Source organism: Thunnus maccoyii, chromosome 19 (assembly GCF_910596095.1).
Source record: "Thunnus maccoyii chromosome 19, fThuMac1.1, whole genome shotgun sequence".
NCBI classification, from domain to species: Eukaryota; Metazoa; Chordata; class Actinopteri; order Scombriformes; family Scombridae; genus Thunnus; species Thunnus maccoyii.
This window is the reverse complement of record NC_056551.1, coordinates 8487257-8502864: the sequence shown is the minus strand read 5'-3', so window position 1 is coordinate 8502864 and position 15608 is coordinate 8487257. Positions and strand designations below refer to the sequence as shown.

The following is a 15608-nucleotide window of genomic DNA, read 5'->3' as shown; positions in this document are numbered from 1 at the left end:
ATGGAAGCGAGGCCTGTTGGAAGTGTGGCCAAATGGGCCACTGGGCCAGAGACTGTCCTGTTGCAATGTCGGAGGAATGGGATGGTGGACAAGGAGTGGCACGTCCTCCACCTGGCAATGTGTCTGTGAATAGACCATTTGGAAGAAGGAATCAACTATCACAGAGAACATGACTGTCTGAGCAAGTCTCGAATCCTTCTAATATTCAGGAGAAGGAGAGTGAAAAACCTCAAATAAATAATTCTGAAAACTCTGATCTATTTTACCTTTCTCTTTGCTTCAAGTCTAAAGAACTTCCAATGTTTAAGATCACAGTCCACGGCACCACCTATGAAATGCTGGCTGACACAGGAGCTACTGAATCAACATTAAGATCGGCAACAGAAGCTTTCCATTTGTCTCAAAAAATTAAGACTTGCATTGGAGTCTCCGGAACACCTATAAAGTGTAAGGTGACCAAACTGTGTCCAGTAGAATGTGAGGAATTTGGTGTTTCAAAAATACAGCATTCATTTGTCATTGTCCCAGAGTGTCCGGTGAATTTGGCAGGAAGAGATTTGTTATGTGCTTTGGGCTTGACTATTGAGTGCACAGAAAAAGGTTTAGTGTTGAAAAAATCTGATCATTGTGACGAAACTTTGGCTGTTATGGTGTGTCACTCCCCAGCTGTTGAGTATTGTTGGAGCATAGACCCTTCTTCAGTTGCGCAGGAATTGCATGATTTTGTTGAGACTCATAGTGAAGAAATGTTTTTTAGACAGGATTTATGCAGCTATAAGTGTGTGTCACATGTAACATATGAAGGTGTAGATGAACAGTTCAAGGAAGAGTGGAACAGACAAATACAAGAGGAAAGGTTGCATGGTAATGGTATTGTGGTCACAGAGGATTTTGTTGTTTTGCTTGTTGATCTAAATGAAATGCAGAGGAAAGTGTTTCGGAAGATTGGTGTCCCTTATGTTGTTTTGGCCAGTTCGCCTGCGCTTTCAGATTATGATGTAGGGATGGTATTACAAGGCATGGATGTGTCCTGTTGTGACACTAAGTTAGCTACAGGCCAGAAGGTGAACTGTGAAAAGGGAGTCATTCTCCATCCTTTCCACTGTACATTTAGCGCCCACAGGACAATTCAATTGGCTGATCAGTTTCCCCTTGTGGTCCATAATTTTGTGATGGACAGTTTTGAGTCTAAAGAAAACCATCCAGCATTGGAAGGTGTTCCTAAACAATTGTGGGCAACACATAAATATGATGTGGGTCTGATCAAGGATGCTACTCCATTAGTAGTGGTTCCTAAATCAGATTACAGGCCTAATAAGCGACAATATCCTCTGAGGCCCGATGCAGAAGAAGGTATGACTCCTATTATTGAGCAACTCCTGAACGATAAAATTATTGTTCCAGCTCCAACTTCTCCATGTAATACCCCACTCCTTCCAATAAAGAAAGCTGATGGCAAATCCTGGCGACCTGTTCATGATCTGCGTGCTGTGAATGAAGCTGTGTTTGCCCGTGCAGCAGTTGTACCCAATCCAGCTACAATCTTGTCTTCAGTACCTGGTAATGCAAAATGGTTCACTGTGATAGATTTGGCAAATGCTTTCTTTAGCGTTCCAGTTGATCTGGCTTCACAATATTGGTTTGCTTTTACTTTTAAAGGTAAAAAATATACTTGGACCAGAGTTCCTCAAGGATTTGCAGAATCACCAACAGTTTATTCAGCTGCATTGCAGGAAAATTTAGCAGGTTTTGTATTTCCCAAGGGAAGTACTTTAATTCAGTATGTAGATGATTTGCTTGTGTGTTCGATATCTGAGGAAAACTGCATCGCGGATACAAACGCCCTTTTAAAATATTTAGCTTTGCAGGGACATAAAGCGTCGCTAGAAAAACTCCAGCTGGTAAAACAAGAAGTGCACTATTTGGGACATGAGATCTCACAAAATAAACGAACAATTGGCAAAGACAGAATTCAAGCGGTACTGTCAATGCCTAAACCAATGACGAAGAAACAGGTGCTATCCTTTTTGGGATGTACAGGCTACTGTAGACAGTGGATCTGTGATTATGCTAAAATAGTTCAACCACTTTCAGACATGGCGCATGCGACTGGACTGACTGCACATGACTTAGTGACTTGGACTCCTGAAGCTACTAACTCTTTTGTAAAACTGAAGGAAGCCTTGGCTTCTGCTCCAGCCTTAGGCATTCCTGATTTGTCAAGGGATTTCACTTTGGCAGTGGATGAGAAGAAAGGGTTTTATAGTGCTGTTTTGCTTCAGAAGCATGGTGATAAACTTAAGCCAGTTGCTTATTATTCTCAAAGGCTTCCATCTGTTGTGAGAGGGCTTCCTCCTTGTTCTAGAGCAGTGGCTGCGGCTGCAGCGGCTGTGACAGCTTCTTCTTCTTTAGTGGCTTACAGATCTTTGACTGTTTTGGTTCCACACGCTGTGGCTACTATTCTTCTTCAAGCTAAGACGGCTCATTTTACCCCAGCTTCTACCCTCCATTATTATAACATTTTGAGTCTTCCACATGTCACCTTGCAAAGGTGTAATGTCTTGAATCCAGCCACCCTTCTTCCTATTGAGGAGGATGGGGAAGCTCATGACTGTCTGGCGGTTATTGCTGAAACAGTAACTCCTAGACAAGATCTTTCTGTTGAACCTCTTCTTAATCCTGACCTGATTTATTATGTGGATGGATCAGCTAGAAGGTTGGAAGGAATAGGGGCTGTTGGTTATGCCATTGTTACTGATCATGAAGTGGTGGAATCAGCAAGACTTCCAGCTCATCTTTCTGCTCAGGCTGCTGAGCTTTTCGCTTTAACAAGGGCATGTATTCTTGCATCTGGAAAATCTGTTACTATCTATACTGATAGCAGGTATGCTTTTGGAGTAGTACATGATTTTGGGACTTTGTGGAAGAATAGAGGATTCCTTACGTCACAGGGTACCCCGATTCAACATCATCAACTTGTTGGCAATCTTCTTGAGGCTATCCTGCTTCCATCTCAGATAGCTGTTTGTAAGTGCCAAGCACATGTTAGGATTGGAGATGCTGTTTCTAAAGGAAATTCTCTTGCTGATTCTGCTGCTAAGTCTGCTGCGGTTTCATCTGAAATGCATTCGCTTCAAATGTACCTTGCTTTTCCAGCGGCTCAGACCCCTTTTGATCCACACATGTCCCTTAAAGACATCCAATCAATGGCCAGTGCAGCAGAAAAGACTGCGTGGAGGAAACATGGTCGTTGTGATTCAAAGGGCGTCTGGAGGGGTCCACGAGATAAACCTTGCTTGCCTAAGCAACTTTTCCCCTACATGGCGAAGCTCTCCCATGGACCGGATCATGTTTCAAAGGGTGGTATGACTGAATTCATTGCACAAAATTGGGACTCCATTGGCTTTAGCACCGTAGCAGAAAACTTTTGCAAAAGATGCCTGGTGTGTGCTCAACATAACATAGGTAAGTCGCACAACACGACACAATCAGCATTTCCTATTCCTGATAGTCCGTTTCAACATCTCATGATGGATTTCATTGAATTAACTCCAGCTAGAGGATATAAGTATTGTCTGGTTGTTGTAGATATGTTCTCCAAGTGGATAGAAGCTTTTCCCTGTAAGCAGGCAGATGCAAAATCTACTGCTAAACATTTGTTGCAGGAAATTATTCCACGATGGGGGATTCCGGAAAAATTGTCATCGGATAATGGCTCTCATTTTGTTAATAATACAATCTCATACCTGGCGGAAAAAACAGGTATTGATTTAAGACAGCATTGTGCTTACCATCCACAGAGTGGGGGTGCTGTTGAGAGAGCTAATGGAGTGTTGAAAAACAAGCTCACGAAAATGATGGAAGAAACGCAGTTAGATTGGGTTTCTTGTCTCCCCCTGGTGTTAATGTATATGAGGGGAAGGCATCACTCTACTACAGGTCTCTCCCCACATGAAGTTTTGACAGGAAGAGTTATGCCTATAGGCCAAAATCTGTATAAGGGAACACACACAGATCAAATTCTTGTAGATGAGGCTATAGTGGCCTACTGTAAGAAGTTAACTCAAGTAATGAGTTCAATTTCTGTTCAGGTGAAAGCAGCTCTTCCATCGCCTCTGAGGGAAGGAGAAACAACCCATCCTTTCCAGCCAGGAGATTGGGTTTTGGTGAAGGATCTGAGGAGACGACATTGGCATTCTCCGCGGTGGAGAGGTCCATACCAGGTCCTGCTGACTACACCAACGGCAGTAAAAGTCAAGGAGAGGACAACTTGGATCCATGCGTCCCACTGTAAGAGGGCACCAATACCGTGAGATGCCCAAATTCAAGGTTGTGGGATTGCTTATGCTGGTGCATTTGCTACCATCTGTTGGAGGCTTAATGACATTAAATGCAACCCTGGAAGAGCACATTGCAGACTTAGTGGAAACAACGCAGACTCAAGATGTCTCATCAGCGGGAATTCATGGAAAGGCAAAGAGGCAAACTCTGCTGGAACCAATACAGACTGATGATGAAAATGAGCTAGATGATAATTACCTACAGCCATTAGGTGAGAAGGGTAATACATGGTATGAAATGATGGCCTATATGGTGAAGCACACATATCCAGATAGGAGAGGAATGATAGCTGTGGTTACGCCTCCTTGTAATAGCATAGACATGTGTTTAAGTCCTGTTGGAAGACCACTGAGGAAAGATGAGATGAAGGGTGTTTCTTGTGAGTATGAGCAGCAAATTGGGAAGCAGTACTTTCAGAGTTCGTTCGATGTTGAGTGTGATAGTAAGTATGGTAAAATTATTCCGATTCATAGTGCTACAGATCTTAGGAGTAGACCGGAGCCTGTTGGTCAGGTTCGGGTGTTAGAAAAGCCACCCTATTGTTTTTGTTACCAGGATGGGAATCCTCCATATGCATCTGGACAGGATATGATTGAAACAGTGTTTATGGGTGTGGCAGAATGTAAGGAGTATGGAGGGAGGTATCCTGGTGTGTATAAGTTTCATGGAAATGGAAAAACTGTAGTAATACAAGAGGGTCCTACTATTGGATATTCAGCCACAGGTGCTTTGATAGATCTTGTTTTTATGTGTGGGGGTCAAAATTATTATTATTATTTGCCTAGGTTTTGGTCAGGATGCTGTTACTATGTTCATTTGACAGTACCAGTAAACTTAATTCAGATGACAAGACAATGGGAAAATACTTCTTCGGCTGAAGCAAGCGAGTTAAATAGTACACATGTTAGAAAGCCTAGATCACTTCCTACAGAGCTTACAGATATAACAGCCTTTGGTCAGCAAGCAGCTTTTGGTCAACAAGTTTCTTGGTATGATAAGTTTATGAGTTTCTTCTTTCCACAAGTAGCAGTAACTGCTATGTCTTTGCATGTAGATAGATTATCTTATACTATGTGGGGGTTTGCAAATGCAACAATGAAAGGGTTTTCACTCATAAAGGATACTTTAAAGTCTCATAGATTGACCTTGTTGAAACATCAACAAGCTTTGGATTTTTTATTAGCTAAAACTGGAGGTTTGTGTGCGACTCTAAATTTGACTGGTGGTTCTTGTATGACTTTGATTCCGGATGTTACGGATAATTTGACAGATGTTATCACTGTTTTAGGCCGTTTTCAGTCTTCTTTGTATTCTAAACCTAGAATTGAGAATCCTTATCGCAGTTGGTTGGTTAATATCTTTGGATCATGGGGAGCAGGTATATTACAGTTACTTTTGCCAGTTGTTGGAGTAATATTGTTGTTTTTTGTAATGATTATGTGCGCTTTGAGTTGTGTTAAAGTTATGATTCACAAGGTGGTTAACACCTCATTGACTGCTGTAGCAATACAGTCTGATATGAAAAGACCTTTGTCTAATACGTTATTGGACACCCACTCGTATCTAATGGCTGAGGGTAATTGTAGGGATATTGGTGATGAAAACTACCTTCAGCAACTTCAACTTGACTTGGATGATTTCGAGGATGCATAAGCATGCAGCGCTGGTCCTTTGAATGAGCTGCAAGAGCTATAAGGGTGAAGAGGACGTGAGAAGACTTTTATCCGTATTGATATTATGTGTAGGCCTATTTGTTATATTCTGATGTAGTAATAAGTGTGAAACTCATTATCTATTTTTGTTTGTTTAAATGTGTTTTAGTCATGTTGTTTAGTTTTTGAGTTTATTCTGAGCTCTGATATGTACGAAGGATTATCAAATGATAAAAGGAGGGAATGTAAAAGAAAACTGAATCACAGGTTATCATTTGATGTATTTCTTCAATATATCATACATGTTTCAGACAGTGTTTAAGTTCAGTTTAGTGTTAGTTAGTGTTTTACACATGTTCTAAATTCCTCTGTGCTATATATATTCTAAACTTAGTTCTTTGCTGTGTAAGATGAGGCAGTTGTGTGTTTAACAGTTAAGTTTATTCTGTTATACCCTTACCTGAGCCAGTGATAAGATAAACTGTAGTTATGTAGATGTTTATGTGTAAAACTGATAAGCTTTAGAGGATAGTGTGGTTTGTCCTTAATTTAATATAGCAGGGATGTTATTTTGTGATGCTACTTGGTGCTTATGTACTGTCATATATGGTCGTAAAGAAAGACTGTTCCTAGGTTAGCTGAACTTCTGACCTATGTTTCTATCTGAGGGTTGGTTGCTGACCTGTAAGGTTAGTAAGCAGATGTCATAAATTCTGTACAAGTAGTATTTAAGGGACTGGTTAAGTGCCAACCTTTCAGACAAAGAAAAGATAGCTAGGTGGTACGTATCTTTGTCTCCAGAACTATGATGCATTATACTTCTGATTGTATTATTTGATTACACTATTTCATAACCTGACAATGCTCTCTTGTGTGTTTATTGAGTGATCAGCAATTTCCCATTACAATGTGGGCAGCACATTATTTAAAGAGATCAAATCTTTGCTGATAAGCTTTTTTATTTTAGCATTATTGATTAAAAGAAAAAACTGTATGAATTCAACAAATAAAGATCCAAATAAGTCCCATCTTGTAGTTATCATTGTGCTAGATCACCTCCTTAAAAGTATTTTCTTCTCAGGTAAATAATTGTTAAATGCAGCAACTAATGTGACACTATAGTCAGAAATAACAGAACTGTTATTTGAACAAACATGGTTATAACTTGTCACTGACTCAGAAAGACCATTTTTTCTGTGGAAGGAAATCCATGCCAAACATAGAGGAAGACAAAGAGGAAACTTAAAGAGGAACTCCACTGATTTTACCACTGATTTTACTCATCAAAGTCTGTTTACAGGTCCTGGGGTGCACTACGGCATATGTGAAAAATGTCCGTTGGGGTTGAAGACTACAAGTTTGAAAATGAAAAAAAATTTTGGGTGTGGAGTTAGAGAGAAGTGAAGTTACCAGACCTCTGTAGCCCACTCCTCATCTCTGCTTGAGGCTACATTAGCTGCTACTAACATAACACACCCAAATCTGTACAGTAGAGTGCATTGAGTCGATTGCACTGTGGGTAATGTAGGCCTCAGGTTTTGACAAGGAGGAAGTATGGAATAAAATACTGATACTTGACTGTCCATCATGAATCCAACGATATTATAGGAGTGCAATGCTAAATTGGCGGACAATGTAACTATCTACAGCAGGAATTTACAAGGCTAAAGCTTCTACAGATTGTATTTTGACAGAAAGATGCTTTTGAAACTGAGGTCAGTGGTTCACTGGATATGTCATGTTTGAGTTATATGTTTTCTTGAGTACAAAAAGAAAACAATCCTCAAACAACAACAACAAAAGGATGTTTTAATAGCCTATATATAGCAATGTGGTGTGTTTGGATATGGGATAGGTGTGAAGAACAGGCCTCCATCTATATTTATTAATATACCAATAAGTGGTCCTAGCCATAAAAACACCACTCTAATTGAAAACATTGCTGTAGCTAATGCTGTTTGAAGCCTTGGAACTCTTATTATTTTGGATGTGAAACACCATTATGACCGTGAAGCTGCTAAGCAGATTGCCAAGCTTTCATTCAAAGCACCAGTACTTCTCTAATTGCTCATCATTATCAGATGAACAGCCCTTTGGACAACAATCCCCGCATTTCAGCTTGCATCAACTATTAAAGTCAGACCAATTTGTGTTATGGGGATGGGAAATCATCTGGCTGCCCTCTGATGTTTGTGCTCTGAATTTGGCAAGAAGGACTTGATCTTTCCACTGGGGATCTGACATTAAATTGTTTTGATGATATCCATCATCACTTTCTGTTGCTCCTCCAGTGAGAATGAAAAGGATGCTGAGCTTCTGGACTCAGTATGAGGTCATTGGAGTAACATTGTCAGCCATTACACCACAAACCAAAGCTTAGTTACTGGATCTGTCAAGGTAAACTTTGAGTCTATAAACTATAAGCATCTGAAAAATGCCAGTTATACTAGCTGGGTTATAAGTGAACAACCTACTTCATAAAAAGAGGAATAAGACCTCTAATATGAAAATCTTTTGTCATGGGGTTTTCTCTTTCTTGCACAGAAAATGAGATTTACAGTCCTCTGGCCTGACCAAATGATCTTACTTCCATCCTGTTTTCTGGCAGAACAACAACCAATTTAAAAGTTTGTTGTTATAGATAGGAAGTGAAGTTAAAGTTTAAATTTTTTGTCCTCTTCTTTACTGTTGTAAAGAGGATTACAATTACTTCAAGCGTTACCAGTAAAACATAGCTATTCATGTATGTAAATCTACATAAGTGTACTTTTCTTAGAAGCTGACATTTTGAAGATGCATATTTTTTTTTTTTTTACATGTTTTGTTACCTTATATGTTGCAAGACTATGCAAGTTTTGAAAGAAGAAATTAAACTTATACTACCCAACAAATAAAAAGTTAAATGTATGAAAACACCTTTGCTTAATTCAGAACACACTGGTTTTGCTGCTAAAAATTGGTTTGGTATGACCAGTAGCTTATGGTGGCTAGTGTTAGCCAGTGATGGAAGAAGTATTCAGATCCTTTACTTAAGTAAAAGTACCAATACAGCCATGTAAAAACAAGTAAAAGTCCTGCTTGAAAAATCTTACTTAAATAAAAGTACATAAGTATTAGCAGCTTGATGTGGTTAAAGTATTGCAGTAAAAGTAGTGGTTTGGTCCCTCTGACTAATATATTATTATATATGACATCATTAGATTATTAATACTGAAGCATCAGTGTTAGAGCAGCATGTTACTCTTGTAGCTGCTGGAGGTGGAGCTAGTTTGAACTACTTTATATACAGTTAGTTGGTTTAGTCCAGTGGTTCCCAACCTAGGGGTCGGGCCCCTCCAAAGGGTCACGAGATAAATCTGAGGGGTTGTGAGATGATTAATGGGAGAGGAAAGAAGAAAAAACCACAGTTCTGATACACAAATCTGTTTTCAGTGTTTTGGACTTTTTCTCTAATCTTTGATTTTTGGTGAAATTTTGGATCATTTGAACATTTATTGAAATGAAACCATGTGAGAAGTTTAGAGGGAAAAATTACTATTTGGTGGAGCTGTTAACAACTCATAGACATCTGAAATGCAACCCCGACTACACACTGTTTTTTGTAAGACATCAAAAGTCAAAAAGGTTGGAAACCGTTAGTTTCATTCTTAACAATGTGTTATATTTTAAAAGCTTGTGTCAAATCTTCCTCTGAAAAATAACACAAGTTGTCAAATAAATGTAGTGGAGTATAAAATACAATATTTCCTTCTGAAATACAGTGGAGTGGAAGTATAAAGTAAAATGGAAATACAGTTCTAGTAACTCAAAATTGTACTTAAGTACAGTACTTGAGTAAATGTACTTAGTCACGTTCCACCACTGGTGTTAGCTAATGTTAGCTATTAGCAAACATTCAGAGAGATATTGTTGTGTTACTGACATTACTTAAAACTCCCCGACTGTTACACTAAGCTACATTTTAGCATTAAGCTAAAAGCTGTTCAGCTAAAGTTAGTTGTAGTTTTACTACATGGCAATACTCAAGTAAAGAGACAGTATGTGATACTTGTAGCTATAAATTTACTTTAGTTTCATCCAACCTGCCAGTCAGTTCTTGATTTTGAGATTTAAATCATTCTAAATGGTTTTTAGAATGACACAACTAAATTAGTTTTCTTGATGCCAGACACATTTGCCTCTGAAACTAAATCACATAATTGATCTTTGGATACACAGACAGCACATAAATATCTGTCTCCTCTCCCAGTTATCACTTCTCAGAATAGCAATTGCATTAGAAGAGGAGAACACATGATTGATGTTACTGTTCTTGTCTCAAATGATTTTAATGGTGGGAACAAACAGGCAATGGATGATTTTATTTTGGCAATTTGCAGTAGTTTAGCGTTCACATTTTAATTTCAATTGTGTATTTAAAAAAATAAATGCTGTCTCTTTTATATGAAGGCGAAGAGTAGCAGTCTGCAAGGCTGAGGTCTTGTTAAAGCCTGTTTGCTTTGGTTTTGATGATGCATATATGAAAATAAGTGATAAATTATACGATTATTAATAAATGTGTTTGAAGTCAGCTGGGTATTTGAATTATGTGATTAAGGCAGCAACAATTCTTTATCCTATTTTATTTTTTGGGTGGATGGATGATTATAACACTATTAAAACGGCAGTTTGTTGCATCAAAACGTCAAACTGTACATATTTCTGGACTCATGTAATCACAGAGTAATCTCCTCATTCATCTGCAAGATTAAAGTAGCATCTAACATCACTCAATTTGCCTTTTCATTGCTTTTACTGCAAACCCTGTCTTCCATACACACCTCCATCACTGGGCAATTCAGTTTTGCACTTTTAAATGTATACTACATTTAAATGTAAAAGTACAAGTGTATTATAATACATACTTTATTTTTGTTTCCTGACATGTTTATCTGCATGTCTCAAAGGGTTTTTGTTCCTGATGTAGATTTTGCCCTACAAAGATTAGAGCAGTGACTGAAAGTAATTTTGAGAGAGTGAGTCCAGGATGAAAGAGAATACACAATGACCGTAAACCATGTACATCACTTTAAAACAGCCACCCTGTTTGTGCTGAGGAATGTTTATCAGTTGCATAAGATTAGGTATGCAGTATCAGTTCAGCTCTTCGTTTGATGTTCTGATCTTTTCTTCAAAAAGACAGAAATGGAAATCAAAAAAGGAAAGAAAAAACAATTCTAGTGATGCCGTTTGCAGTTTTAGACAAATGTGACTTTAGCTGCTTCCAGGGAACATTTTCATATCACTTTGTATTCCATCTGAATAAAAATGCAATTTACACCGCTGGGTTAAAACACCTTTTAAAAAGAAACATTTTACTCAAGGATATGTTTTTAAATGGGTAATGTCTGTTTCTACGCACTGTTTCTAGCTTGAGCTCATTGTCATAAGAAGGAAAATAATACAATTACATGAATATCAGATTATTTGTTGGTCACAGATGTTTATTGGAATTTCATACACTTTGATTAAAAAAAACAACTTTCTGCAAGTTCATTCTCAGTGTGTATGAATTATGTATGAATACCGGTATTTCTGAAGCTGATGCCACTAGGAAAGTTAGTGTCAGTGGACTTGCCAGAGGGCTCAAGGTACTCATAAAAGGAACATGTTCAAAGTGAAAGGCTGAGTGCTTCTGAAAGGATCGGATACAATACAGCTTGAAACGCAGTGAGGGCAGCAGGTTAGATGATGTACTACAAAGGATATGCACACTTTTGACATTCTGGAAGTTCACACTAACCCAAACCTCACCCTTAACCTAAACCTAATTTTAACCATAATCCTCAAACTAGGTCATACTGTACCCTTTAAAACACACACACACACACACACACACACACACACACACACACACACACACACACTTGCTTGAAAACTAAATGCACTAATGGTTTGGTTTCTAAAACTTTTCCTTTACAGATGCACTCAAGGAAGAATATGTCACATAATAACAAATAACGGGCTATTTTTGACATCTGGGTAGCTTCACACTACATTTATTTGGAAGATGCTTTTGTCCAAAGTTACTGAGTATTTCCTCACAAGTGCACAATGTGGGGTTCAGCATCTTGCTCAAGGGCACTTCGACAAGCGGACAAGAAGAGGATAGAGCCACCAACAATACAACGAATGGATGAACCTTTCTACCACCTGAGCTACAGCCAGAATGACAGAATCTTCCATTTTTACATACATCCAAGGTGAAATTTGTGCATATTTTGTGTAGTTATAGCAATAAGAAAAATGTTCAATAATGTAAACATACACAACTGCAGAGAAGAAGAAGAAAGCTTTGTACATGAGGGCATCCAATTACTAATAAAAGGATCAAACATAGAAAAACTCATGTACAAACACATTTGTTCCCCTGTACTTGCACATGCACAGTGAAATGCAGGTGTGTTAATGGCCGTGACTTACACAAAATTGGTATCTGATGTTCAAAAAAAATGAAAGTGAATGCTTGAAGGGATGTATAGCAGTAGGGTCACAGCAACTGTGCATATAAAGAACAGAAAGACACGCACAAAGGAGCTGTAAGACACAATCTGTTTGCACGCAACTGCACTTCGGTTGGCTTTAGTCCTGTGGCACCTTCCTGTAGGTAAGATCTGCCTCAGTGAGCTGTATCAAAACCAAGGAGAGACTGCTTTTCAAAATGATATTCATGTACATCCAGAAGGAAACAATTTCTTGCTTGAATGCTCTGAGACACACATAATTACACCCTGTGAAAATGTGACAACTCAACAATCACAGTTCTTGAAGGCAGTTTATGAACCTCTGAAGAATGTGTCATACCTAAAAACTACTTTGTGGGAGTAAATGTGTGGGGTTTTTTTTTTAGAACTTTATTGGGAGTAAATGTGTTTTTTAACAGTTTATTTCACTTTGGAAAGACATTATCTAAAGTCAAGTTATGTCAAGTTTATGTGATGGGTTCAAGGCTCTCGAAGATGTCTAGGAAAAACAGCTTCCTCCCAAAAAATTGCACATAAGGAAGTAAATGAAGGAAATAATGGGAAAAAAAACCCAGAGGAAGAAATTCAAAAAGAGATCCCCTCTCCTTAGATGGCTTGTGGTGCAATCTAAGGTTTTGGTAATTACAAACTTACATTATATTAGAAAGTTGTAACCTTTTGTAGGAGGAAATACAGAAAAATACAAGAATTGGATTATAATACAAGAATGGGATTATACAAATGCTAATACAAAAATATTTAGCCTAATGTAGTAAATTTGAAATAATTTCTCAGCTGACAGACTGAGAAATTGATGCTAATGTTTCACTTTGTCAATGTGTAAACAGGTAACTGTTTACTAACACGGATGCTATATAGCACCTTAAAAGGTGGTGATATGTCTGCTGCCCCAAAGTAGCCCCCCAAATATAAACAAAAACGGACAGTTATTGCAAGTGGAGCAAGACTATGCTAATGCTTTAATCTGTTGGGAGGAGCCATAGGCTTCATGGAAACCAATGCGAAGAAGCAGAGACTGGATTGGAAGCTAAGCTGTGTGAAGATGATGTTACAGATGGCAATCACAGATGGGCAGAAGCACTATAATACCCATGCTGTTTTTGCCCATTTGGCACCACACACACACACACACAAGGTCACTGACAGCCACTTGAAAATGAACAGTAAAGAGGTTCCTCTTCTTGTGTGGTGTTGAGTGGTGAAAACCTCTGTCATTCAGGCATCAAGAGGAAACTGCAAGATAGCTTCCACTTACTATCTCCAAATCTGACATGTTCCCAACTCTCTCCTCAATTGTCTGGTCTTTCCTACACACATCTAGTACATTTCTCTATTGTCAATTTCTCTATTGTATCAGAATTGTGCTCATAGTGATCATGCATTTTCCTCTAAATTATACAGTACCTCGCTAAAAAATGATTTTCCCAGCAGGATGATATCATTTTGAGCTGGAACAAACAAAAACACAACAAAAACAGACACACAATTGACAAAAAGGTTTAAGACTGGGCAAGTGGTTATGTTTCAAACCCTGGAACAGAAGATGGCTTGTAGGCGTTGGAAGTGTGAAAGAGAGGTACTGGCTCTGATAAGATAGGTAATCTCATCCAACATTTTTGTGTAAACACAAAAGAGGATTTCATCGCTGCTTTAAAGAGCTGGTAAAAAGGTTTCCGTGCTTGTGGGAGACCTCAGTTTGTCTCAAGTCCATGACCTACTTTTTTTTAAAAGGTCATACATCGGAGAAGACCGTATAAAGAGCTCAGAAACAGCTGCTAAATGAACCAGTGAGATGATTTTACTTCACTATTGATGCTCTGAAGTGGAAGAAAGAGCAGATATATTAGTGGTTGGCATTATGGTGACCTAGTAATTTTCTATTGATCCTCCAGTTTGCTGAATTTAGGTGTTCATTAGTAGTTCAATGTGTTTGATTTTACACTGATAGTCTAAAATATTTTAATTAATATCTTGAAACATTAAAACTATTCAACAATTCAGAAAGTTAAGTTATGTGCCAATTTTCAATGCAACTAACTTTTTTTGGCCTATGATGACTCCTTTTTGAACCTGGTTTGTGTTTCTGCATCTCTCACAGTTGCCTTGGGTTTTATAAAACTGACTGAAAAATATTATGCAGTACATTCAGCTCTCCTGTGGTCCACTTAGTGCAGTAGTGCACATGATCAAAAAGTTAATTTAAAACTTGACTCACTTATGAGCAATGTATTAGTGATTTCAAGGGCTTTAGGTTGATTCCATAGGCATTGAATAGATTCAATATCCTCAAGCTACTACAAACAAACACTCATGCTGGTCAGACAATCCTCCTTGGGTGATATCAAAGCACGTCCACCTTAAAACAGAATCCAGTATTTGACTATGATGATTCAGAATGCTCTCAGGATATTCCTGACTTCTCACACCTTAGATAGAAGTATTGAGCTGCTTGCTTGCTTCCTTTGGGCTGTTTAAAAATTTCTAAATTTGGACAAGCACTGAGTTATAGTTAGGATTACAGGAAGTTAGACAGCTGGCTGTGGTTTTATGATGATAATAACCAGGACTGTTTGCAAGTAAATCAGTGCTGATCTCTCAATCTGTTATCATAACAACATAGTTCTCCAGAAAAAGGCTCGGCAAAAAAGGCTGAAATATGAGAGATAAAAATATTCATGCATTGACTAGAACACAAATAGTTTGTGTCTGAAATAACTGAAAGCGCATACTTTTTCAAAAGTAAGTCGTCGTCATGTTCCTGCTGTTTTAGATCACAGATCAGCACCACAGGTGAGTTTCCAGAGTCGTCCCTCAATATTGTAATGTGACTTGAAAGCATGACTCTACAGGCAGTAAAAGTAAGGTAAAAACAAGATGCACTTGGTAAAAAAAAAAGGTCTGCAACAGTCAGGCAATCAGAGCATGCAACCTAGGCTAAAAGGGCATAAAAAATCAGACAAAAACCCAAAAGGGCAGGCAAGGATCAAAAACAATGCAGGCAAAATAACAGGAGCAGGCAGGATAACAGGAAAAGAAGGCTAGAACACTACAGTTCAAATGGCAGCAAAGACAACATGGCAAAGAACTAGAA

General features: G+C 38.4%; 1 protein-coding gene across 1 annotated transcript; it reads left to right on the top strand.

The window, feature by feature from the left end:
* LOC121886123 lies at positions 1-4502 on the top strand. The gene is made up of 3 exons (XM_042396047.1): positions 1-121; positions 991-1560; positions 4092-4502. The coding sequence occupies exons 1-3, from the start codon at positions 1-3 to the stop codon at positions 4292-4294; spliced, it is 894 nt and encodes a 297-aa protein (XP_042251981.1). The 3' UTR covers positions 4295-4502.
* Positions 4503-15608: the final 11106 nt, after the last annotated feature.